The sequence below is a fragment of the Equus caballus genome, chromosome 9 (assembly GCF_041296265.1).
Source record: "Equus caballus isolate H_3958 breed thoroughbred chromosome 9, TB-T2T, whole genome shotgun sequence".
Lineage (NCBI taxonomy): Eukaryota > Metazoa > Chordata > Mammalia > Perissodactyla > Equidae > Equus > Equus caballus.
The window spans coordinates 93,225,141-93,249,408 of record NC_091692.1 but is presented as its reverse complement, the minus strand read 5'-3'; the positions used below and the strand labels follow the sequence as shown (position 1 = coordinate 93,249,408).

General features: G+C 45.9%; 1 protein-coding gene across 7 annotated transcripts in view; it reads left to right on the top strand.

Annotated features, from left to right (window-relative positions):
• Positions 1–24,268, top strand: part of FAM135B (family with sequence similarity 135 member B) — a 284,079-nt gene that overhangs the window by 78,190 nt on the left and 181,621 nt on the right. For all 7 annotated transcript variants that reach the window (XR_002810524.2, XR_011421465.1, XM_001499583.5 and 4 more), the window contains exon 2: positions 21,856–21,951. Coding sequence is in view for 4 of the 7 variants with exons in the window: in XM_001499583.5 (XP_001499633.1) it covers positions 21,875–21,951 (77 nt within the window). In the remaining 3 variants the exon portion in view is untranslated. The remainder of the gene's footprint in view (positions 1–21,855; positions 21,952–24,268) is intronic.

Sequence of the window (24,268 nt, the reverse complement as noted above, 5' to 3'; positions counted from 1 at the left end):
GAATGTGTTTACGCTATTTCATACGGTCTTTATAGCAAAGCTGTGAAGTAGCTGTCAATCTTCTTGTTCCATCTTTTTCCTCTCTTTATTCACTCCAAATGTTCATGGAGGCTGCAACATGCTGGCCACTGTGCTTCCCATGTAGACACATGGTTAAGGATGTGCACAGGGCTCATGGTTCCATGGGGGAGATAGCAGTGAAAGGAGCCCTTGGAGGTCCTGTAGCCCAAGGCCACACGGCCAGTAAGTCCAAGTCTGACCCCGAAGCCCACGCTCTCTCCAGGAAGCAGAGCTGCCCTTTCATTGCACTGATGGCTAAAGTGAGGTCCACAAACTGGAAAATAAATGGCATGAATTCACACCAGGAAGCTGATGTTGCCATCCTGATGCCCTGAGTCCCCTCCGTAGGATTTCAATAAAATAACTGCTTCAATTTGTAGAGTGCAGGCTGAGACCCAAAGACTGTGGGAGGGATTTTGCGAATATTATTTTAATCATCACAGAGATATGAAGAAGGTAACTGTTATTCTCATTTTGCAGATAATGAAAATGAGGCACCACAAAGTTAAATAATCTGCCTAAAGTCCTTGTTAAGCAGTAGAGAAGTGGCTAAAAGCAAGGTCTTTATGAGTCCAGAATTTCTCTGCTTTCTGACCCTAAAGCACGGAGATTGACAGTTCTCTTTCATGTCCTAGTGACCAGCACCAATCACATTACTTGGCATGTGATATGTGCTCCATAAATGTTTGCTGCATAAATGAGACCTGTGTCCAAGGAGACCCACCTAGAACCCAGGGAGGTGAGATTCATCGTCATAGCTGCCCACATCCAAACGCTGTCATCTAATAGGACTGAATCTTGAGAGGTTGGGTGACAGCACCAAGGCCAGCCAGGCTGTGAGTGGTGGAGCTTGCATGCAAACTCAGGTGTGTCTCAGCCTTGGTTTTTCCTCTTCCCCTGGAGCCCCTTTGGTTTTCCAAGCTCTGTGTCTGTCTCAGAGTGGAGCCCATCTGCAATGCAAACCAGGAGGAGACCTTCCGTGCTAATGCTAACCCAGCGGGTGTGGCCTCTCCCCTCCAGGAGCCTTCTATTTTGGGGCTGGCGGTTCAGTTCTGTGGGGAATTCCTCAGAGGATTCAGAGACCACGAGGGGGGCTAGAGAGCTGAGTAATGGCAGGGCTGTGCAGGCAAATTTATCCTACAAGTGGAGACATTTAAATATAATTAATGTAACTGCAGTCTTATTAGATAAATAGCACTTGGGATTCAGGGCATATTCCCCTCCCAGCCTCCAGCAGCACAGAGAGAGGCAAAAGCGTTAACTCACTCCATCAGGAGCCTCCGCTGGGTCCGTGGGGGTGGTTTAAAAAGGGTGGGGGTGGAGAAGGCAGAGGACTCGAGGAAAATGGAGGTCTTGAGAAGGGACGTAAGTGACCTAATCATGCCCATACCTGTTAAATGATTTGCCTTAAATGGCTATGTCTGTCCCCTTCCCCCTCTCTGACTCCTTCAGGAAATCGCAGCAAGTGCTGGGCTTCCTGGTGTGCATAGCTGGCAGCCTAACCCTAGGGCAGCTGTTTCAGTTGCATAGACCTGAGCTGGGATCTGTCTCCACCAGTCAGTGTCACTAGGACTGGGGCTTTGTGGTCAGTCTGAACCTCAGTGAACTCACTGTAAGATAGGAACGCTGACCCTCATAGGGCTGTGTGGGGTTGGGTGAGAGGGAACTGGACTCGACTCTATGAATTTATGCCATTCACAGAAGGAGAGTCTCCAAGATCACCCAACTCTATTCTCTAAAGATGGAGAAGTTACTTAGCCTCCCTGAGCCTCTATTCCTTTGTCTGTAAAGTGGGGATTATAATAGTAACTACTCCCAGAACTGGTAGAACATTGAATAACATGATGTGGTAAAGCACATAGCCCAATTCCCGGCAGGTAGCAGGTGTTGAATAAATGCTGGCTTGTTATTTTCTGGTCCACAGTTCATGAGCTGGTGGTCCTTGGGACAAACACACTTCACAGATGGGTTTTGTTTGGATGCAGATAGTTTTGAAAATTACTAAATTTATTTCCAACAATTGATATCAAGAGATCTCACCTAGTAAATAAGATGTCTGTCTTCTGTTGGAAAATACATGAGGTGACCCTAGGCCTACTTTGCTAAAGGGCTGCAGTCCCTGGTGCTCAGGCACGCTGTTCTCTGGTCCATCACGTGACCCACAGTCTCCATTTATCCATGCATGGGCCTGACTCCCCATTTCATACCTGAAGAGCCTGAGGCCCAGAGGGTCACAGGCATAGGGTGTGCTCATGGAGACCTTGGTTCCACACGTGGTGTTATAAATCCCTGATCAGAACTTTGGTTCTCATATGATTCCATCTGTCTGTGCGTCCATTTATCCATTCCTCCATCCATCCATTCAACGACCATTAGGTGGATGCTTCGTTTGTGGTACACACTGCCTTGTTCCCCAGGACATCATAGATTCCGAGAGAGACTCAAAGAAATAATGCAAAGGAACAAGGATTACAGTAGGGGGCAGTGCTAGGCATGTGCTCACTGGGGCTCGAAAGTAAACTACCTGAGGGTTCCAGCCTGGAGCCACCTGCTGAGGTTCTGCTTCCATGCAGGGGTCCCTGCAGTGGAATCCTTTCAGGCAAAAGGAGGTTTTCTGCGGGTGCATCTGCTCCTTTAGCCTATGAGCTAAGTTTCAGGAAGTAAGTTCATTGTTCATAGATAACACTTTCTGCAGCACATGATGCACTCTCAAAATGTATTTTTTTGACTAATCACTGTTATCGAGAGTGCTCCCACCTTGGAGGTTTGCACCAAGTTACCACCGTGTTAAAGTCTCTGAGAAGTCCTGCAGGATCAAGGATTAATCTTGTTTCATCTGGTGATTCCCACACTTATTTGACCAAGAGACTCTTTGAGAAGGAACATCTATTAAAGAACATTTCAGAACACAGTCTGGGAGGTAGTTTCTGATTCCTTCCCACAGGCCTGGAGCGGGAAGAAGAAGGATCTAGAAGTTGGCACAGGGAAGAAGAACTGGTGTGTAATACCCTGGCCCTGCTTGTGCTAGGACTGCTTTGGGCTGGTTGAATCCTCAGACCCATTTTACAGATGAGAACCTAGAAGCTCAGGAGATAAGTTACTTGCCCAAGGTCACAAGCTAGAAAGTGGAGGGGTTCAAAGTCAGCTCAAATTCCAAAGCACTTTTCTTTTCCCATTTTGCACAGAAAAATCCCATTCCAGTGGGCAACAGAGTGGCTTGGCTCTGTGCCTTAGAGGAAGTGAGAGAGGTAGACAGGCTTTTGGGTGTGTCCACAGTAACCCTGAGTTCCAGGAAGATTGGGCATATGCAGCAAATACAGGGTTTATTCTGCTTCTGCTTTAAAATTCATTTCCTCCCTGCTCCCCTCTAAGTGTTGGCTTCATTCACACTTTAGTGTGAATTACTCTAATTAGCTAATGTCTTCACACATAACAGAGTGCTGCTTAGTCTTCTGACCTAGAGAGTTCCCTGAAGGTGGCCTGGAGGTACCTGCAAGTTGGGAGTAGGAGCAAGATTTGAGTGGGAGGGGCCAGGAGCCAGAAAATGGAAGAGCAGTTTGCAGAGACAGTCTCAAAGACAGGAAAGGCAAATGCGTATTCAAATGAGATGGTTAAATTCCAAACTTTATTTGAATGTGTGACATTCACTGTGCAAGGTGTTTTCTGTATGTTATTCAGTTCCATTCAAATAACGAATTAATATCCAGTGCTATTCACCACGTCCCCTGCACTGCTCCTGCACGAGGTGCTGGGGCCAGTGAGCGGCCAGCCTCTTCCATCCCCACTGCAGGGTCGGCTGTAGTGGTGGGGAGTTAGGACCATAGCCAGGCTACCTTGGTTCTCATCTGGGTTTTGCTGCTTATTAGCTGTGTGACCCTCAGGCATGTTCTTAGCCTGTCTGCGCCTCATCTGTAAAATGGGGATGATAATAGTAGTATTTACTGCAGCGGTTGTTGAGAGGATGAAATTAATTGTATGAAAATCTTAGAAGGGGGCCTGACACACAGGGAGCACTCAGTGCGTATTAGCCAGTGTGATCATGACAGTACAATGGTAATGAGTAAGAGGAGATCTGAGCGAAGAGGGCAGGGACTGAGCTGTCCCTGTGGTTTCTAAGGGCAGCTGACATGTGAATTCATCTTGAGGCAAAAGTGGGTGGTTGCCAGGTTGGTCAAGCCCCGGGAACAGTCTGTGCAGAGCTGGGGAGGTGAGAATTATGAAATGGTTTGAATGTGCTGGAAACCACTAGGATCTCGGTGATGCTTACAGATAGAGAGAGGTTAATGGGGTGGGGGAGGGAGCTGATGCTGGAGGTGGATACGGGGGTTCGGAGCTCCATCTGTAAAGTGGGGATAATGACACCCATGGGCAGCAAGACACTCACTGGAAAGGACCTGATCAACAGGTGTTTCACCGGTCCCTGTGGATCCAAGACCAGAAAGAAGGCAGTCAGATGCTAGGAGAGAATGGGGGTTACAGGCTTGTAGGAAAGGTGGTGGGCAGAGAGGCAGGGAGAGGGCCTGCTCTTGGAGAGCCCAGATCCTTGGAAAGTTGCTCTGAGGGTGGTCCTTCCTCCCTGTGTCCAGAAACCTCTGCCTCCCAGGGTCAGACTTATGATGTCGCTGTGCTCCATATAGTTGTTTCCCTCCTTAGCCCCTCAAACTGCAAATTTCTGAAGGGCAGAGGTCCCAACTTACATATCTGATATCCCCAGTGCTTACTCTGCTTCTGCAGGACTGCAGAGGGCTGTGGAAGGGGACAGAAGGGAAAAGCACATCTAGATGTGGCCTCCTGCCCATCTTCCTCTCCTTTCTCCTTGTGCTCTCCCTGCACACTAGAATTATAATGCTCGTGCTAGCGGGAAACATATATACAATTCCCCATGTGAGAGCACAAGGGTCTCGAGCTAGGAATTATTTCATCATTCAAGTTTTTGTAAATATTTCCTCTGCACCTACTCTGTTCTTGGGATACACTGGTGTGAGAGGGCTGCCAGATAAAATATAGGAAGTCCAGTTAAATTTGAAATTTTTTCGTACAAGTATGTCCCCCATTTTGTATTATTTATTGTATTTTTATTGCTAAGTCTGGCAATGCTAAATGGAGAACAAAGTAAACAAAGGTTATTCCAGTGGGTATGTGTACATTAAAGAGAAGAATAAACAGAAAAATATCACTGTAGTGACCAGCGCAATGTGGATCATCACATTGGGGCATCCTTATCTCAAGTGTCTCTTGCTGAGGTCCCCTCTTGGCTTTAGCATTGAATTATTCAGGAAGGGAAGTTTCAGAAGAGGATTAAGGAAAAGGATTTGATTTATTTTCCTTTTTTTTTAATATGGTAAAATACACATGACATAAAATTCACCATTTTATCCATTTTATGGTGTAGAATTCAGTGGCATTCAGTGCATCACAATGCTGTGCAATGATCACCACTATCTAGCCCTAGAATATTCTCATCACCTCAAAAGGAAACCCCACAGCTATTAGCACTCACCCCCCCCGCCGCCAGTCTTTGAAAAACTACTAATCTGCATTCTGTCTCTATGAATTTGCCTGTTCTGGATATTTCTTATGAATGGAATTATGTAAGATGGCCTTTTGTGTCTGGCTTCTTTCACTTAGCATAATGTTTTAAGATTCATCCACATTGCCATATATGTCAGTACTTCATTCTTTTTTATGGCTGAATAATATTCCATTGTATAGATATACCACATTTGCTTATCCATTTAACAATTGATGGACATTTAGTTCATTTCTACCTTTTGATTATTGTGAATAATGCTGCTATGAGCATTCATGTACAAATTTTTGTTTGAAGAACCATTTTCAGTGTTGGGTGGTATAGACCCAGGCATGGAATTGCTGAGTCTTATGATAATTCTGTTATGTCGTGGAGGAACTGCCAAACTGTTTCCCCGGTGACCATGTCATTTTATATGTCCGCCACCAATGTATGAGGGTTCCAATTTTTCCAAATCCTTGCCAACACTTATTTTCAGTTGTTTATTTATTTGTTATAGCCATGCTAGTGAATGGTATCTTATTGTGGTTTTGACTACATCAAATAACTAATGATGTGGAGCCTCTTTTCATGTGCTTATTGGCCATTTGTACATCTTCTTTGGAGGAACTCGATTTTATTTAAGGGGTGGAGGGAAGTCAATGGGGTTTATAGCAAGGAACTTATGTGAGTTGATTTTCATATCAATAAGCCCTCTGGCTTCTGGGTGGAGAATGGAAGAAGCAGGAACACCACTTGGGGAGGTATTTTAGGAACTGTGGGAAAGATAACAGGGGCTTGAATGACTGTGGATCATGACTCCATCACTTCCTCTCTGACACTGGATGAGTCATACCACCCCTGAGCCTCAGATGCCTCCTCTGTGGAATGGAGTAATAGCACCAAGCACAGGAGTATGCTCATGATTAAGTGGATCATGCTTTTGGAGAGCTCACTGTGGATCTGGCACATAGCAGGAGCTCCAGGAAATAGGAGCAACCATCCTGGCAGCAGCTTGAGGGTGTGACCTGGTCAATGTCTAATGGGAGACTTTGAGGAGCTTGTCTCTTTGCAGCTTCATCCATTTCATCTCTGCCCACCCCCTGCTGGACTACGGGGAGAGTGAGAAAAAGGAGAAGAGAGAGCAAGGCAGGAAGGAGAGTAGACACATCTAAGACTGCACCTTCTCTCTCTCTCTCTCCACAACTCTATTCCTGGACAGACTCCCTTGTCCTTGACCCACAGAACATGAAGAGGCCTGAACCTCCTGGGTCTGCACAATGCAGGGAGTAGGGGGCTGTGGGAGGTTGGAGGGAGGAACAGAAGTGTAGATCCTGAGAGGCCTGGGCCCCAGCTCAGGTGTGACTCTCTAGAAAGTTTGGCTCTGCTCTCACCTCTTTCCTCCCCACTCAGCCAGCTCCATAACGCTGGGCTTGTCTGTGCAACTGTAACATTTCCATGAACTGTTTGCCATTTGTCCTTAATTCCTGAATGTCAAATAACACTTTGCATATGGTTAAATATGTCGGGATAAGTAGGTGATAAGTTTACCTTCGTGATTGCATTTCACACATGCTCAGCCTTTAGAGAGTGTGGGTCCTGTGGGGCAATCTTTACCCCCTCTACCTCTTACACAGATGGAGAAATGGGTGAGCCATTCCATGGTCCTGTGCCAGGCTTCCTGCATAGTCCCCCTTATTGTACTCATTGTGGTGAACAATAATTATCTGTTATCTCGTTTCCCTTCCTTGAACTCCTGTCTTATTCATTCATGTCTCCCTGTTATCTAGTGCAGTTGCTGACACATACTTGGCCTTTAGTTAATATTAATATTTGCTGAGTGATTGAATGAACCAGCGGTCTCATCATGACCAGGGAGGGCTTCTGGGCCGGCTTTGATGAGACATCTATAAAGGGAAGATTGTTTTTAAAAATTAAGAAGTGTAAGTTCATGATTAATTCATGCCAAAAAAAATAGGTTGTTCATTGTCATTTTGTAAAGATTAATATCCAAGCCAGTGTGAAAGTTCCTACTTCAAGTTCATCCTGTATCACCCTGAAGGCAACTCCCCAAGTCCTTAACACTGCCAGGGCTTGCATTGTCTTTTTCCTCTGGGGCCTTTCCTTCCATCCTTGCCCCTGCCCCCAAAGTCCCCAGCACAGCCCTACCTCTGATTTTTGCACAATGCTCATCATCCCCTTGTCCTCACTGGCCAAGAACCCGTAGTGCAGTCCATGCTGCTGTGGAGCCATCATGACATTATTAGCTGTGTGGCCGTAGATAGCTGCAGCTGCCTCCCTTAGCATCAATTTCTTCCCACAAAAAAATAGGCATTTTTATAATGATCTGCTAGGCTGAGCTTTGAAGGTTCAATGAAATGATGAAGTATCCAGTGTCACAGGTGTGCTAGATTTCTGTTCCCCTCCCCTGTGCCTCCCTTGTCCCCTTTGCTTTTAATGCACCCTTTCTCAACCCTCAACTCCTAAATCCTAGACTTCTTCAGGACTCAGCTCAACTTTTACCTTGAGTTCATTCAACAGATATGTATGGAGTGCCATCTCTGGCTCAAGAACCTTTGCTGCCCGTGGGGGACAAGGCAGCCCAGGGATGGATGAGCGCCTGCCCTCCTGGAGGTAATGTTCTGAGAGGAGAGATAGAAATGAAGTAAGTAAAGAATTCATAGGGTGGTTGTTGCTTCAAATATAATAAGAGAGGGTGATATGGTGGAAAGGAACCGAGAGGAGGTGAAAGCCTCATTGCAGAAATAACATTTGAGCTGAGATTGGGAGGAAAGGTGAGAGCCAGCTCCGGAACAGTCTTCAGAGAGAGCCTTTGAGACAAGTGGAAGATCCAGGTCGAAGCCTCATGCAGTCATGAGATCAGTGCGTTTGAGGAACAGTGAGGAGCTTGTATGCAAGGGCATCTTAAGGAAAGTGGATTATCCAAGGTAGAGGCAGGAGGCAGGATTCGGGGACACATGGGCCAGGATGAGGGTGCGGGGTTTTAACTAAGGAGATAGGAGGCCACTGGGAGGTGACGTGATTGGACCTACTTCTTAGAAAGACCCTCATCCTTTATGCTGCTGAACGGAGAAGGGATACTGGAGAAGGGGACAAGAGGAGGAGTGGGGACACCAATGCGGAGGCTTGTGTCTTTCAAGTGAGAGTTGAGGGAGGCGGTGGTGGAGGAGGTGACCAGAGGCCACCCTCTGTATAGAATATATATATCTTGGAGGTGAAAATGACAGGGCTTTCTGAAATAAATGCCGGGCAATCCAGTGTCATGGCGCTCCAACAGATTTGCCTCTGTGCCTTCCTTTCCCCCTTGGCTCTAACACACACATTCTCACATGTTTATAAGTAAATTATATGGATAATTGGGAAAATAGAAACAGAGACAGAATACTCAGCGTCTCAGCAACCTAAACATCAGCTAACATTAATGCTCCCTATGTGCCAGAGTGCACTTATGTCTCATGAACCTCTGTTCTTCTCCTATGAGTCATGTGTTTTACAGGTGAAGAAAATTGGGGCCCAATAATATTAAGCCAACGGCCTTGAGTTTACAGAGAAAATAGAAATAGATATTGGAGTTGGGATCTGAACCAGAGCATGTCTGGCTTTCAAGGCCCTGAGTGGAAGGTCCAGTCCAAGTAACAGAATGGACTCCGGGCACCTCTGGTTTTCAGGGATCCTGGATCTGAGCCTAAGGAATCATTTATACTGGAGCTGAAGGAGATTGTCAGCCTTATTGACATCTAGGTCAGTAGACGATAGTGCAGAAAGGGGCATTTTTGTGGTTGGGAGCAATGGAGATACTCTTTGTGATCATTCAAATGAATGAAGTTTGCCAGTCCCGTGGTTCCATCTGGCCCCTTTGACAGTGGGCACAGCCAGGTCAGGCTGATGGCTACATCCACTTATGTTCACATCTTCTCCATCCATCAGATATCATGGATAACTTTTTTCTAGATTGTGCCTGCAGGGCAGGTGTTCAGGGAAATGTTAAATGAAACCCCTCCATTCATTTTAAGGGAAAATATTTCTAATCTTGAATGCAAGGGTTATTGTTTCCCTCAATTACTGTTCAGTGAGTGTTTGTCACCATAAAAATAACAGTAATAACAATAGCAGCTACTTCGAGTGTTTTTGGGGTGCCAGGGACTGTACTGTGGACTTTTCATGGAAATTCTTCAATTTCTCACACTCACCTTGCTAGGAAGGTATCATGAGCCCCTATTCATAGGTGAGAAAATTGAGCATCAGAGAAGCAAAGGCACCTGCGCAAAATCAGAGCTAATAAAGGACAGGGTCCATGGCCACTGTGTTTGGTGCCAATCTTTGCTACTTCCTCTGTGCCAAGCTACTTCTCTATGCTGTGCATGGTCTCAGTCTTCTCTTCTGTAAAAAGGGAGAGTCAGGCTTACTCACCCCCAAGGCCCCTCCAGCTCTGTGGGTGGACAGCTGAAGCGTCAAGAGAGGCCTTACTCAGGGGGGTCTGTACCCGTGAAGGTCCCCATGGCCCTGGAAGCGGGGAACCCTGCAGCATCTGCTTCATGCTAAACAGAGCACAGGGAAGACTGATCCTCCCATTCCTCTTGGCTCCCATGAGGCTCCAGAAAACTATTTCACATAGTTTTTAAGGCCTTCTCTATCTTGTCCCTACTTGGCTTTCTGTTTCGGCTGGGAGGGGGACTGGGGAGGGTGGCCCACGCGTGTGTGAGAAGGTTGAGAGTAGGGGCTTGCAGATCATGTGGGTGGTCAGGGTGGGATGCAGTTGCAGGCTGAGTCATTGCCGCACTCGGAAGCTAATGACAGATGCAAGCAAAATGGGCTCCCAAGTGCTGTGGCCAGGGCGCAGACAGACAGCACGTCTGAAATGCCAGCCTGACTCATTCGGTGGGGGCCTCGCGGCTTGCTTTCACCTCCTCTCCTGTTTACACTGTGGCCTCTGGAAGGATAAATAGAGTGCTCCTCTGCAGTGGAGCCACCATCACTTACTGCATCCCTTTCCTGATGATGCTGGCTCCTCTGTGGGATCCCTGCAGGCATGATGGATTATACCTCCTTCCTTTGCTGTCGGTAGACACACACAGAGGACAAAAGGAGTGCAGGCTTGTGTTAAAAATAAGAGCTGTGTAGTTATTTCAGTCTCCAAGGCCTAAGTTGGGGCTGGTGCCAACTGCTCAGGGAAGCTTTATATTTGATGGGAAAAAAGTATAATCGACTCATTCATTCATTCATTCATATGTCCATTTCTCTTGCATTTGTTTGTTCTTTCATTCCTTCTCCCGTTCATCCTGAAAATATTATTGCATACTATTCTTTAAGATGTTTTTTGCTAAACTTGGTGCCTCTCATTTCCTGGAAGGAGCTCCTAGTCTAACCTGAAAGATAGACATGCTTCCAGAACATGGTGGGGTCAGGGCTGTTTTGGCATGCACACAGCGAGGCGGAGGCTTGTGTTGGGGCAGGGGCATGGCATGGCCTTTCAGGAAGAGCTTCCTGGAGAAGGTGCATTGGGCATTTAAGCATGCGGAGCTCATCAGATAGGAAGGTGAAAGGTGGGCCATCCGGGAGGAGATAATACCTTGAGAAAAGTTAGAACATGTTCAAAGGAGGTGGTGCACTTTGAGGAGGCTCAGTGGAAAGGTTCTGGGGGCAGGGAGTGACATAAAGAGAGAAGATGGCCTGGCAGGGCAGGAGGTCTCTAGTCTGAAGCACTTGGTTTTTACTTTTAGAGTTTGGGCTGTGCTGAGGTTAAGTGTGAGTCAGTACTGCACTGACCTAGAGCTGAGGCAGGTCTGTTTGTAGAAAGTCTTAGAGCATCATACTCTAAGGACGTGGAACCCAGAGGTCCAGTTGTGGCTTTTCTCTCAGATGGCTCTATGACCCTCAGACAGCCCCCAAACCACCCAGATGTCCTATTTTCTGGGCTCCAATATGAAGGGGTTGAGCTGTGCGATCCCTGAGTTTCCTGCCAGGTTTGAAGTTCTGAGATCCTGATGAAGCTCAGTCACACCCACTTCCTTCCCCATTTCCATGCAGATATCAGGGCTGCCATAGGCTGTTCTTTTTACCTCTTGGGGTACTTTTGATGATCAGATGAGATCATGGATGTGAAAACTATAACCACCAGGAGTGCAAAGATCACTGGACTAGAAATTGGGAGACAGCGGTCCTGGGGATGCTCGCTCTGTGATGGTGGGCAGGCCACTTCCCTCTCTGGGCTTCATGTTTCTCAGCTGGGGATGAGGGTGGGTGAGGTGATGCAGGGCCCATTGAATTGTGACTCTTGGGCATATGATATATTATTATGTGTATAACGCTGATGATCTCGAAGGGTAAAACAAACAAGCAAAAAACACTCATGCTAAACCCACTGACATCTTCGTGTGACTCAACTTGAATTGGGTGGACTGCTTTTCTGCAAATCGAATGCTCTTCAAACATCTTAATGAATGCAGAATCTTAAAATGAGATGATGTGGTACTCAGAAGCTCGAGACTGACAGGGTGCATAGAGGATGTCTACTCCAGGCTCGCTCCCAAAGTGGGCATCCCCTCTTCAGCTTCCAGGGAGCGCTCCACATCTGCAGGGGATCTTCCTGGCACAGGAAATTGGTGCTTTTCAAGGCAAGCCTTCTGTTATCTCTGACTCTGTTTATTTCTGTCATTACATTGAAACCTTCACCACTCAGTGAATGGAAGATGCTGATACCATCTCCCTGTGTTAGGTTTCTCCAGGAGGAGAGATGCAGCTTGTCTCCCCCAGGACCCAGAGAGTCGGGACACTAACTGTGAATGCAGCCCCCTTGCCCACAGAGCACCCCCAGGCACTGGGTCCTGACAGCTGGCCCTGGACACACCCAGGTCTTTCTCCAGTGCCTCAGTGCTCTTGTCTGCCCTGCTTAGCCTAGGTTCTCCTGCTGGTTCCCCCTCCCTCCAGGGTGGACTTCTTGGGGTATTTAAGCTTGTCTTTGCCAGGTGTGCTCTCTTCTCCTATATAATTCATTGTAATTATTAGTTTTTCTAATGTTAGCATTATCCACTATTTATTGAGTACTCATTGCCCAAAAAATATACATTAGTGTCAAGCTACAAAAAAAAAAAAAATCACTGCAAAGTAGATGCTACTATTGTAGGTTTACAGAAGAGGAAATGGGGAGAGCTAACAGTTGTTTAGCGGAACCCAGCTAGTCCATAAAATGGTCAGGACGTTACCCACGTTTGGCAGAACCGAGGCTGCTGTTCTTTCCATGATTCTCTGCTGTCTCTCCAAGAGGTCGTCTCACTACATGTATTTGGTGCATGTGTATGGATGTCAGCATCCGTTTGCGTGCATGCATTTCAGCAAATGGAAGGAGAGAGGAATTGCCACCCACTACGGTGGCACGCTTAGCTTGTGGTGAGTGCCACTGGAACTTCCAGCATTTGTGGGAAGGGAAGTCTCCACTCTCAGAGCTGAAAATGGCCATGGCACTTCCTTGTCTTTGGTGCTTGGAGGCGTCTGTCTGAGTTTACCAGTCTGTTATCCTTTTATAAGTTTGTGAGACCTTATCCTCATGCCTGCATTTTAAGATGTGCCTAAGAGGGGCACAGAGCCCAGAGGAAAACAGGAACTCGGCATTGTGTGCATTATGTTCAGACACAAAAAAATAAACAAACTTGTACAGCCTATTTCAATGTCTACACTGAAGGGAAAAAATGCTTTCAAACGTTGGGGTGCAGGGGTGGGCCTGCCTAGTGACATAACAGTTATGTTCGTGCACTCTGCTTTGACGTCTGGGGTTCACCGGTTCCGATCCTGGGTGTGGACCTATGCACCACTCATCAAGCCATGCTGTGGCAGGTGTCAACATATAAAGTAGAGGAAGATGGGCATGGATGTTAACTCAGAGCTAATCTTCCTCAAACAAATAAACAAACAACCATCTGGGGGCCACATTTGAGGGGCTGCATTTGATGTGATGGATGAAAGAGACGAGACATGCATAATTGTTTTTAGATTGTCTTCCTTATCATAATGGCTTGTACTTATTAAATATTTGTCATATGCCAGGCTCCAAAGCAACTTCCACTTGGGGAAACTGAGGCACAGAGAGATTAAGATCTTGCCTGAGGTTGTTCAGCTACTGAAGGACTGAGCTCTGTATCCTTTGGGCTGGCCAGGCTTGAACTGGCTGCCCTGGTAGGTCATAGACTTCACCATTGGGCATTTTTGCCTTTTCTGTGTGTTCTTATGTCGTGGCACTTATCCTTGTGGGCCATGATTGTTACCTGACTCTCTCCTTTCTGATCTGCATCTTTGGATGGGTCCACGGACTATGGCTCAGTTTTCTCTGTATCCTTGGTTCTGTGTGCTTGATCCCAGTGTGTTGAAATCCACGAGATGCTCCACCTTTGATCCTAAGCAACTGCCATGAAAGGACAGTCTTGGCCTGTATTCCAGATGTGAACACTGAGGCTCAGAGATGTTATATGACTCATCTGAGGTCTCATACAGAGGTGAGACCCAGAGTCAGGACTCTAGTGTGGAATGGATGCTTTCATAGCATGACAGAAGCCTACCTCTTCGGCAGCTCTCCCTCCTGGTGAAGAAATGCTGGTTTTCATCCCTAACGAGGTCTTTTTCCTTGAACAAGTAGCAGATTCTCTCCTCAGGGATCAGGCAGAAGACTGGAGTTATCTACCTCATTAGAATGGCTGCCTGGAGGAAATTGCGTGGGGGCAGGGCATGTGCTGAATGCAGCTACAGGTGGTCCAAGGAGGATATCTGCTGCTTATTTCAGACTCCAGGGAAGGAAGCACATTCTGATAGAGTGTTCTGGCTCGAGTGTGGCTCTCCTATGAACTTGCTGGGCTACACTCTGACCTCCCTTCTCTGTTCTCATATTCTGCTCTGTAGCATGAGGGGTTCTTTCCTGAACCTTCCCCACTTACCATGTTATAATTCCTTGATTTATAATCTTTTGAGCACATTAACTTTGCATGCCCTTTTCATAAAGTACATGCTGATGTGTATTAAGATCAACATGCTTTTTTTCATTTAATCCTTCTAAGGCCACACACTTTGAAGACTGCTGTTTAAAAGAAAAGCTATGTTTTAAAGGAAAACATGTTTGTAAAAGGATTATTTCCAAGCAGTAGCTAACAAGTGTTGGAATCATAGTATTTCTCCAAAATGTTCTTGATGGTTTTAACAAATTTCCTCAGAGGCAACTGAGGATTTCTAAAATATTTCAGAAAATGTAAATAACTAATTAGACATTTTAGAAATATTGCAACGATAAGTACGAGCAATTACTCAATGACAATTGACATGGAAGCCAGGCCTCCAGGGACCCTAGAGCCTCTGCAATAGAGGAGGGAAGACTAATGCTTTGGGTCTGGGTTCCATGAGGGGCCCTTTGAATTTCTGCCAACAGTGTTAAAGGCGGAAACAAAAATAATAACTGCCACCACTGGTGAGTGGCAGCCAACTTTGCCAGGAAATGACTGCGGTTCTTTCTATACATGATCATGCTCAATCCTCAGCGCCATCCGAATGCACTGACATTTTCCCCCCCATACCTGTGGAGAGATGGGATCCACCAAAGATCACCTGTTGTAAGAACGAAGGGAAGTGGATTCAGGCTCAACTATGATATGGGAAGGGGAGTAAAGCATTGTGCCTAGAGGTGGGAATAGTCCAGGCAAGAGGATGGTGACCAGGACATCCAGAGTGGTGGCTTTGGAGATGGAGAGAAGGGTTGGATCTGAGGAGATAAAGACAGTGAGAATCGATAACTTCTTATCTTTGGGATTGTCTTAGTCCTTTCCAGCGGCTGTAACAAATACCGTTGGCTGGGGGGCTTATAAACCACAGAAATTTGTTCCTCACAGTTCTGGAGGCTGAAAGTCTGAGATCAGGGTGCCAGCATGGTTGGGTGAAGGCCCTCTTCTGGGCTGCAGACTTCTCCTTGTGTCCTCACAAGAAAGAAGGGGAAGGGAGCTCTCCGCGGTCTCTTTAATAAGGGTGCTAATCCCACTTATGAGGGCTCCACCCTCATGACCTAATCACCTCCCAGAGGCCTCACTTTCTAACAACTTCGCTTTGAGAGTTATGTTTCAACATATGGATTTGGGGGGAACATATTCAGACCATAGCACAGGGAGAGGGGAAAGAGGACTAACAGCTGATGCCCAGTGACACCCAGACAACTGGGTAGATGATAGCTCTTCTCCAGCTTTGGTGTCATGCTAGATGCCCCCATGTAAGGAATGGCGAGTCATCTACCTCCTGGCCCTGTTACTGAAGCAGAGAGGAGCTGCAGGCCATGATTTGGGAACAGAAAACAAAGATTCTCTCTCACCACCACCATGTTGCCCAGTTTTGAGTGTCTTTAATTACACCATTCTGGATAACAGGGACTTAAATCAGACACACACACAAACAAAAAGAAAAAGCTCTATGAAATCTGATGATGAAAGTAAAAAGAAAAATCAAACATTCATACAATTAACTAAATGCATCAACATTTATTCTTGGTGACTTAAATGTCATATGTCACAGGAGGGCTGGGACTAAGATCTGTTTTCAACCTTCTGTGTTATCCACTGGGGATAAAGATTGATTATCTCAGATTTGCAGAGGAGGCAACTGAGGCCTGGGGAATTTTGTAATTTGCAGCAAATTGTAAAATAGGTATCTGGCTCCTGGCTGGTTTATCCTCAAACCTGATCTTCATACATCAACACACACACACACACACAGGGCCACGGAGGCCCAGTTCCAGATGCCGCTCATAATTGCTTCCTTTTACACTGCAGTTTACAAATCCAGAACACTTTCTATAGCTCGATAAGAAAAGGAATTTGATTTAAAGAGAAGCATCCAGTATTTCTTCTCAACGATGCTTTCTTGCTCTCCTTGGGTCACACAAGTGGGCAACAGATGCATGTCTCTGATCTCTGGTTCAGGTATCATCTCTTGGACGGTTTTCCCATCACAGTCGGCATAGATGCAGCTGCATCAGCGGGTTCACACTTTAGCTCATGTATTCCGAGATGCCATTCCCAGAGTCTGATCAGGAGGTCTGAGTGTAGGACCCAGGAATCTGGTTTTTCTGTGTTTCCCAGGTGGTTTGGTTGGAGGAGGTCCTTGGTCCAAACGTTGAGGAAAGTTGGACTAACCACGATGTGATCCCCACCATGCTATGGGGATGGAGAGATTAGGAGAAGGCCCTGCCCTCATCCTGAACATGCTCCACCTTGACACCTCACACTGCGCTTGTCAGGGCTCACTCTCAGGACCTGGGGCCAGTCCTCAGTGCTAGACGAGTCCCGAAAGGGCTCACCTGGCTGGCTTCTTTGTGGGTATGCTGATGACAAGGACCATGCTCCCTCCCGCATAACCCACTCCATTGTTCAAACTCCTAATGGGTCAGGCTGTGTTTTGTGTTGCTTTGGTTTTCCTTGCTGAATTCTGCCTCCCTCCCCTGTTCACACTCTGGCTGCAGCTCTGTTCTCTGATCCTACCTTTTATTCATTAATTCCGCACGTATCTGTGAACCACGGTGTCAGCCACGGACTACTCAGAAAGCCATAAGAAGACACAACTCCTGTTTTCTAGGAACTTAAACATCTCCTAGTCGTCTCCCCCTCAAGTAAGAATAAGTATCATTCTTATGTTTCCAAAATAATTTCTCCTCATTACTTTAATAAGACCCTATTGACAATGAAAATATTTTAATACTTTATAAAAATCATTTTCATTAGTTGCCGTTTCATATTATTCTCTTAGGTAGGTTTTCCCTCAAAGTGCAGATGTAGAAATCTAGGCTCAGAGAGGCGGAATAACTTACCAGGTAACTTAGTAAGTGGTGGAAACCAGATCTGAGCCGGAGTTCTATGACATCACAACTTAGTTCTCCTCTGCTCTCTGACCTAGAATTCATTCCTTGTCACTCAAAGATAAGCAGGCCCAGCCTGGGGATTCTGGGGTCTTAGAACCCTGTGGCTGAAAGGGAACTTAATTGTCATTTAAACACGAGGCAGGGGCCTGGGATCCCAGAAAAGTGGACTCTATCCTTTGTCTGGAAACCCCAGTGTTGGCAAGCTCATTGCCGCACGAAGAGAATCCATCTCTAGCTGGGCAGCCGTGGTGATTAGAAAGCTCCCAAAACAGGACAGGACTATGGGGGTTGTTCAATAAAGGTTTTTCTGAACACATGAAGACCAAACGGGGCTGTAATACCACTGCATGCTATTCCGCTCCTTCTCATGGTTCTGCCTTCTGTCATAAAACTAAAATTAACGAGCATTCATCTGGGGTTCATTATATGCCAGACTCCGTTGTAACTTTCTTACGTGTACTAACATTTTTCATTCTCCATGAAGAAGGCATTATTATTACCATCATTCCCATCTTACAGAGGAGGAAGATGAGGCCCAGGGAGGTCACTGACAAGTCTTAGGTCACCCAGTGTGAGTGGGAGCCGGCCGTCTGGTTCTCGAGCCTGTGAGGGTGGTGCTCCAGAGACCGAGGTGGTTCTCTCTCCCATCCACGAGGAAAGCCGCTCTGAAGCTCGTGTTACGTCTTCCCTGGCATATGTTTCAGGGCCCTTCACTCTGCCCTCATCTCTCTCTCTAGATGTGTTTGCCTGAAACAAGGCTGCCCAGGTACAGGCTGCCCCCACACAGGTGCAGGCGGCAGTGCTGCTGCCTGAGGAGCAGGCAGGGAGCTGGGGGCCCAGGAGCCCTGCCCAGCGTGGAGGGAAATGCCAGGGTGGGCGTGCTCACACCAGGCCAACTGAGGCTGTGAAGACTTGATGGGGGGCTTGTGCCCTCCTTCTGAACAGAGGGCAGTTCGCGTGGATGACCCTGGACCCAGGCAAGGCCTCGTCCCTCAGAACTCAGCCTTCCCAGGGAGGCCTGCCCCGAGCCTCGAGTACCCAAGGCCTCCCTCTCCTCATCACTCGCATTGTGCTTGACGCTCAATCGCCCTTTCCCAGTCTGTGAGCATCCTGAGGGAAAGGCGAGCTTTTGAGCTCCGTAGGCACAGCACCTGCACACACAGCAGGCCTTCAGGAAAGGCGTGATTAATGCTGAGCATCTCAGGATTACACCTAATGTAGTAAAATGATTGAAATCACTAAAATTATGGGTGGCACTGGTTGTAGTCAGAAGTTAGTGCAGAGTTGTCTGTGTATGTGTTATGTGTGTATAATCGGTGTCTGAGTGTGACATGTATGTGTTAAGTGTGTGTAACGTGTGTATTGTGTGTGTGCTCTAACATCATATGCAGCACTTCATATACTTTACCTCTATTGATGCTGCAACAATCTTATGGGGAAGGTACTTTTATTGTTCCCAACTGAATGACAAGGACAGTGAGGAACAGAGAGATCAAGCAAAGCGGTGGGCCCAAGGTCATGCAGCTCACAGTGAACTGAGTAAGCTCAGGCCTGGTTAAGTCCAAAATTCTAGTCTCCACACCAGTGGTTCTCAAAGGAGTGTGTGCGTCAAATTCCCTGGAGGACTTGTGAAAACACGGATCACTGAGCCTCACCCCTGCAGTTTCTGACGGAGTCGGTCTGGAGTAGGACCCAAGAGTTTGCTTTCATAACAAAGTGGTGCTGGTGCTGCTGGCCTGGGAGCCACACTTGTAAACCACCACTCTAAATATACTCTTTTCTAATCATCAGACAGAAGGAGCCAGGAAGAGGGCTGGGGTCAAAGCGAATGGTTTTGGATTTCTGCAAATTCCTGCAATTCCTACAAATTGGACCAAGTACATTTACCAGCAAAATCAATAAGGAGTTTTAAGACTGATATTTTAAATGTGAGCTCTTCTCCCTCATTGAATAACTGGGTGTCTGGTTATAATGAATCACATGATAAAAAGGTAAAGAAGCTGTGTTTGCATCAACAAGTTCCAGGACTCTATCCTATGAGTCCTAAACAATAGGTTAGCAGGGTGCATCTTCCCAGGAGGAAACAGTATTCTGTATGGTATACTCCATACCTTAAATATTTTTTCTTCTAAATATTCTAAATATTAATTCTTCAGAAAAACATTCTTCCAGCATTCTTCCAGTGTTTGGCCTCCTGGGTCAGTGTTCTTACTCTGTATGGCATCCATGGACCTGTGTGTGAATCGAGGTCAATACTACCCACCTAAGAGAGATTTTGAGGAGTGCATGGTATGATGCGTGGAAACCCCCTAGCAGTGTTTGGCATGTAGTGCACTCAAATGTTAATATGTGGTGTTCTTGGTCTCCCTCGGTCCCTCTTTCTATCAACTCCACCCGGGATTAGAGATTGGAGAGGATCCAGGGATTACTGAAACTGATAACCAGAAGAAAGGAGTCAGATGGCTTTGCCAGCTCTGCAGTGTTTTGAGGATTGAGACTGAGTGGGGCGAAGAGAAAGTGGGGAAGATGCAGCTGTTCTGTTTAATGCGATATCGAAATGAAGCACAGAGTGACTTTATTTGCTGGTCCCTCTGTCTGATTTTTATAGGAAATGCCTTGAAATTGAAATCGAGTGGCATGTTCCAACCTTGACTGGCTCCGATGTGTTGGGCAGGGCCAGGGCACGCCTCAATGGCTTTCCCATTAGGGAAATGGGTTTTCAGCACATTTTGTGAGTCAGGACTTTGCAGGCTTCTCAGCTTGAAGTTCTGTCTTGCAGAATGTATAGAGGTTGGGTCTTAGGATCTGCTGCATTTTAATTTGCTATGCAGAAGTCTGGATTTTCAGAAAGGTTTTCCTGGATGGCAGCCTTGCCATGAGCTGAGACACAGTTAATCCCTTGTGCTCTTATTCGTGGGAGCTGGCCCAGCATGACCCCATCAGCTGCAATGTGGTTGGGCTCTGAACCACAGAGATGGTGGTCTGGTCCCCAAGGCGTCATAGGGGCAGAAACAAGAGGGGTTTTGAAAGGAGCCCTAAGTGCCAATCACCACTTGTTAGCTAGGAGACACTGAATCTCCCCTTATTTTCCCTCTTCCTTCTCTCTCATTCTCCCTCCCACCCTAAGATTATGCCAGTTACCACCTATTGAGAACCTTCTAGTTCCCCCAGAATCACTCAATTGCAAGTAATTAGCTTCTATCTTGTCGAGAATCCCCCTAGGTAGCTTGTCTCATCCCCATTACACATGGTGGTAAACTGAAGCTTGGAAAAAGTGAGGAGAGTTACCAACGTCCACACCACTAGAATGTTCTAGAGTCAGAAAGTGGCTCCAGGTTAGAGCCTTTCTGATTCTTTTCCTAATCTGCAATTTGGGGCAAAAACTTTTATCTCAAAATTCTTCTTGGACAAAATCAAACAACTTACATAAAATACATTATGCAGCACCTAGAATTCGGTAGGTGCTCAATAAAAGTCAGTTTCTTTCCCTTCCTCCAAATTCCTGGTATCTAGATGATTCTATATCCTTGGATGATCCAGCCTGTCTTGAGTGTCTCTCTTGGTTTGTTTCTCACCCTGTTTGGACGATTTTAGTTTTGTTCCCTCCCATCTTTCCCACCCGGCCCTCTTATTATTGGCCCTAGGTGCTCCCGGGTTGGAGAATTAGCAACCTATCAATTTGGGTTCAGTGTCTGCTTGGCAACAGCACCCACTCCCTCTGCTTCCCATGCTCAATAGAAAACACACTTGTCCTTGCCAGTCCAGGCACCTTAGCTCTTTAGAGACTGTGTTTATACTGAAAAATGATAGAACCATTTTCACTTATTATTATTAATAGAATCTACTACTTATTGAGTATTCACTACACATGAGGAACTGTGCAAAGTGCTCTATGTGGCAGATGTATTTAATCTTCCCATCATCTATCAGAGTTATATGCTATTATCAGTCCTCATGTTACAGATGAGGAAACTGAGGATGGGAGAAGTTAAGGGACCTGCTCAAGGTCCACAGGCAAAAGTGGAAGAGCAGGGATTCTTGCTCCCTTGGCTGTGAAGCATGTGCTCACAGCTGGGATGCTATGGCCTCCATGGTACTGGCAGGTTAGGAAGAGCAGTAGACGAACCGAGCTTTAGATTTAGGATATCTGGGTCCAAGTCCCAGTCTTTTCAGTATGAGCTGTGTGACATTAAGCAAGTCACTTCACCTCTCTGTGTCTTTTCCTATAAAAGGAGCCCCTGAGGGATATCGGTGGACACATCATCGTCCTTTTGCTCAGATACCCTTGTCCCTCTAAGTTAGCACTGTTTGGCTTCCTGTTGTAGAAAACCAGGCTCTCTGTGTCTGGCTGATGTGATTTCAAGCTGTTCATTTCTCTCTTGTTTTTCAGGTAATGAACCAAAAAGATCATGTCTGAAGTACAAGGAACTGTTGAGTTTTCTGTAGAGCTACATAAATTTTATAATGTGGATCTCTTTCAGAGAGGGTGAGTATGCTTCGCGATTTGTATTTCTTTTTATATATCTATATATGTTTGTTTGTTTTGTTTTGTTTTGTTTTTTCCTTGGCAAGGAGTGAAGGTGGTGAGGACAGGTTATAGGAAATTTTGGATTAATGATGAAAGGATTGTCCTTACTTTCCCTGCCAAGTGGAAAATCCAAACCTTTAGTGCATTTGAAAATAAACCAAATATTAACAAAAACTAGAAAATGCTCATTTCTCTCCTCCTCCTGTATTTTTTCTACCATCTCTCTTCTTAGTTGCTCTTTCCATTAAATCTATCAGTCAGTTTTAAAGGAAAGTGAATTTAGTGGAAGTGAAAGTTGTCTGGATAACTCTGATAAAAAGGTGTCTGTATGACCGATATCCGTAAGGGCCATTTCCCCAAACACATATTGTAAAACCTGTGCCCAGATCTCTCAAAACCTGAGAATTACATTGTCTTCTTTAAATATGTAATTAAAGTATATTTACTTCCAGTTTTTAAGGATGTCTCTGAATTTGGCGTTTTACGTGCATGGTCTCAATAAGTTCTCATGACAGACTTACCTCTCAGGGTCACTGTAAATAATAAAGATATGAAATGGTTATATAACGTATTCTAACCACAGACTAGAATTACTCAGAATGGCTGCTACTACTTTCTCCATATTATAGATGAGGAAACTGAAGTTCATAGAAATTGCATTTCTGATATTGCCCGAGTTAATGAATGAGTGTGCAAAGCAATGGTTATCCATTAGTTTGCCTTCACTGATTGCACAACAAACTATCCTAAAACTTAGTGGCCTAAAACAACAACTATCAATTTAGCTTGTGATTCTGAGGGTAGGCAATTTGAGCTGGGCTCAGCGGGCAGGTCTACTGAACTGGACCACGCTTGGCTGAGCTCACCCGGGCTTGCTGGAGGTCTGGAGCCCTGGGCGGGGAGGCTGTGATTCTCTTCTCCGTGGCCTCTCATCCTCCAGTGGGCTCGCCTGGGCTTGTTTACATGGTCGCTAGGCCCCAAGAGCGAGAGTGGAAACACGCAAAACTTCTTGTTGCCAAGCCTCAGAATTTGCATAAAGTTGTTTTCACCGCCTTTTACTGGCCAAAGCAAGTTGCAAAGATAGTCTAGAATCAGGGTGGAGAAATTGATACCATCTCTTGATGGAAGAGGAATAATCTGTGCACATATTTGCAATCTGTCACTCAAGGTTAGTCTCTAATTTCACAAAGATTGTTCTGGAATTAATGCTTCAAATGTATTTGTGGCCCCTTCTCAGGTAAGGTGAAGTTCAGTGGGGCTGAGTCATTTGTTAGGTGACCCGAATTAGGTAGTGAGGGAAATGGGAAATGATTCTGGGACCAGCTCTGTGTTTCCGGGAAAGGGCACATTAGGGGTTCTGGAGCTGGATTTTGATGAAGTACAGCTCTGTGCATCCTTTGGAAGCTTCATCTCTCTTGGTCCACCCCACCTCACTTGACCAGAAGTTGTGTGCTATAGTGAGAAACATCTTGGGCTTGGGGTCAGGCCTTCTGAGACCTGGCGTGGCTACTGCTTCTTGGAGTTTCTTTGGCATGTTACTCCACTCTGCTTTGCAGGTTCCACATTTACGAGAGAAGGAAGCATTTTTGATAGTTTCATGTGTGTGTCATAGTTTATTTATTATCTCTGGATCCTTGTCACCCACTATAGAGGTAAGCGGTGTTATCTTTATTTTGCCAGGCAGGTAGCTTGGGATCAGCGTAGTAAAGCAGTACACAGCTTTAACGTGGCGGAGTGGGGACCTGGGGCTAAGGCTTTCTTGCTCAAAATCTTGCATTGTTTTCTGTTATGTTAGGCTGGTCTCTGAAGTGTGCTGCATTCTCCCCAGGAGTGCACAAAATATCTATCAGGATGTGGGAAGAAAATATCAGAACTTCTGTTTATATTTGTTTTAACCAAAAATAAGAAAGAAATCAAGCTTCATGAATAATTAGAATCCAGACTGACCCTGTAAACCTTGCTGTATCCATATGGTACAGTTATGAGTTCCCTTTAGCAACTCAGGTGTCAAAAGAAAAGAGGGTGTCCCACAGCGCGAATAAATGGACGACGTCACCCTCGCATTGCAAAATATCATAGTTTGTGACTGCCTGGTTATATACATCTATAAATTATTTTCTAGTTTTAACTAGAGTAGCCCTCATAAAACAGCAAGTGGCTTAAAAATAAACATCATAAGGAAATCATGAACTGAAAATGATATTAATAATGAAGGTATAGCAAGCACCAGGAAATGACAGAACCAGATGTACACTCTCCTTCTCAGGCCTGTTGA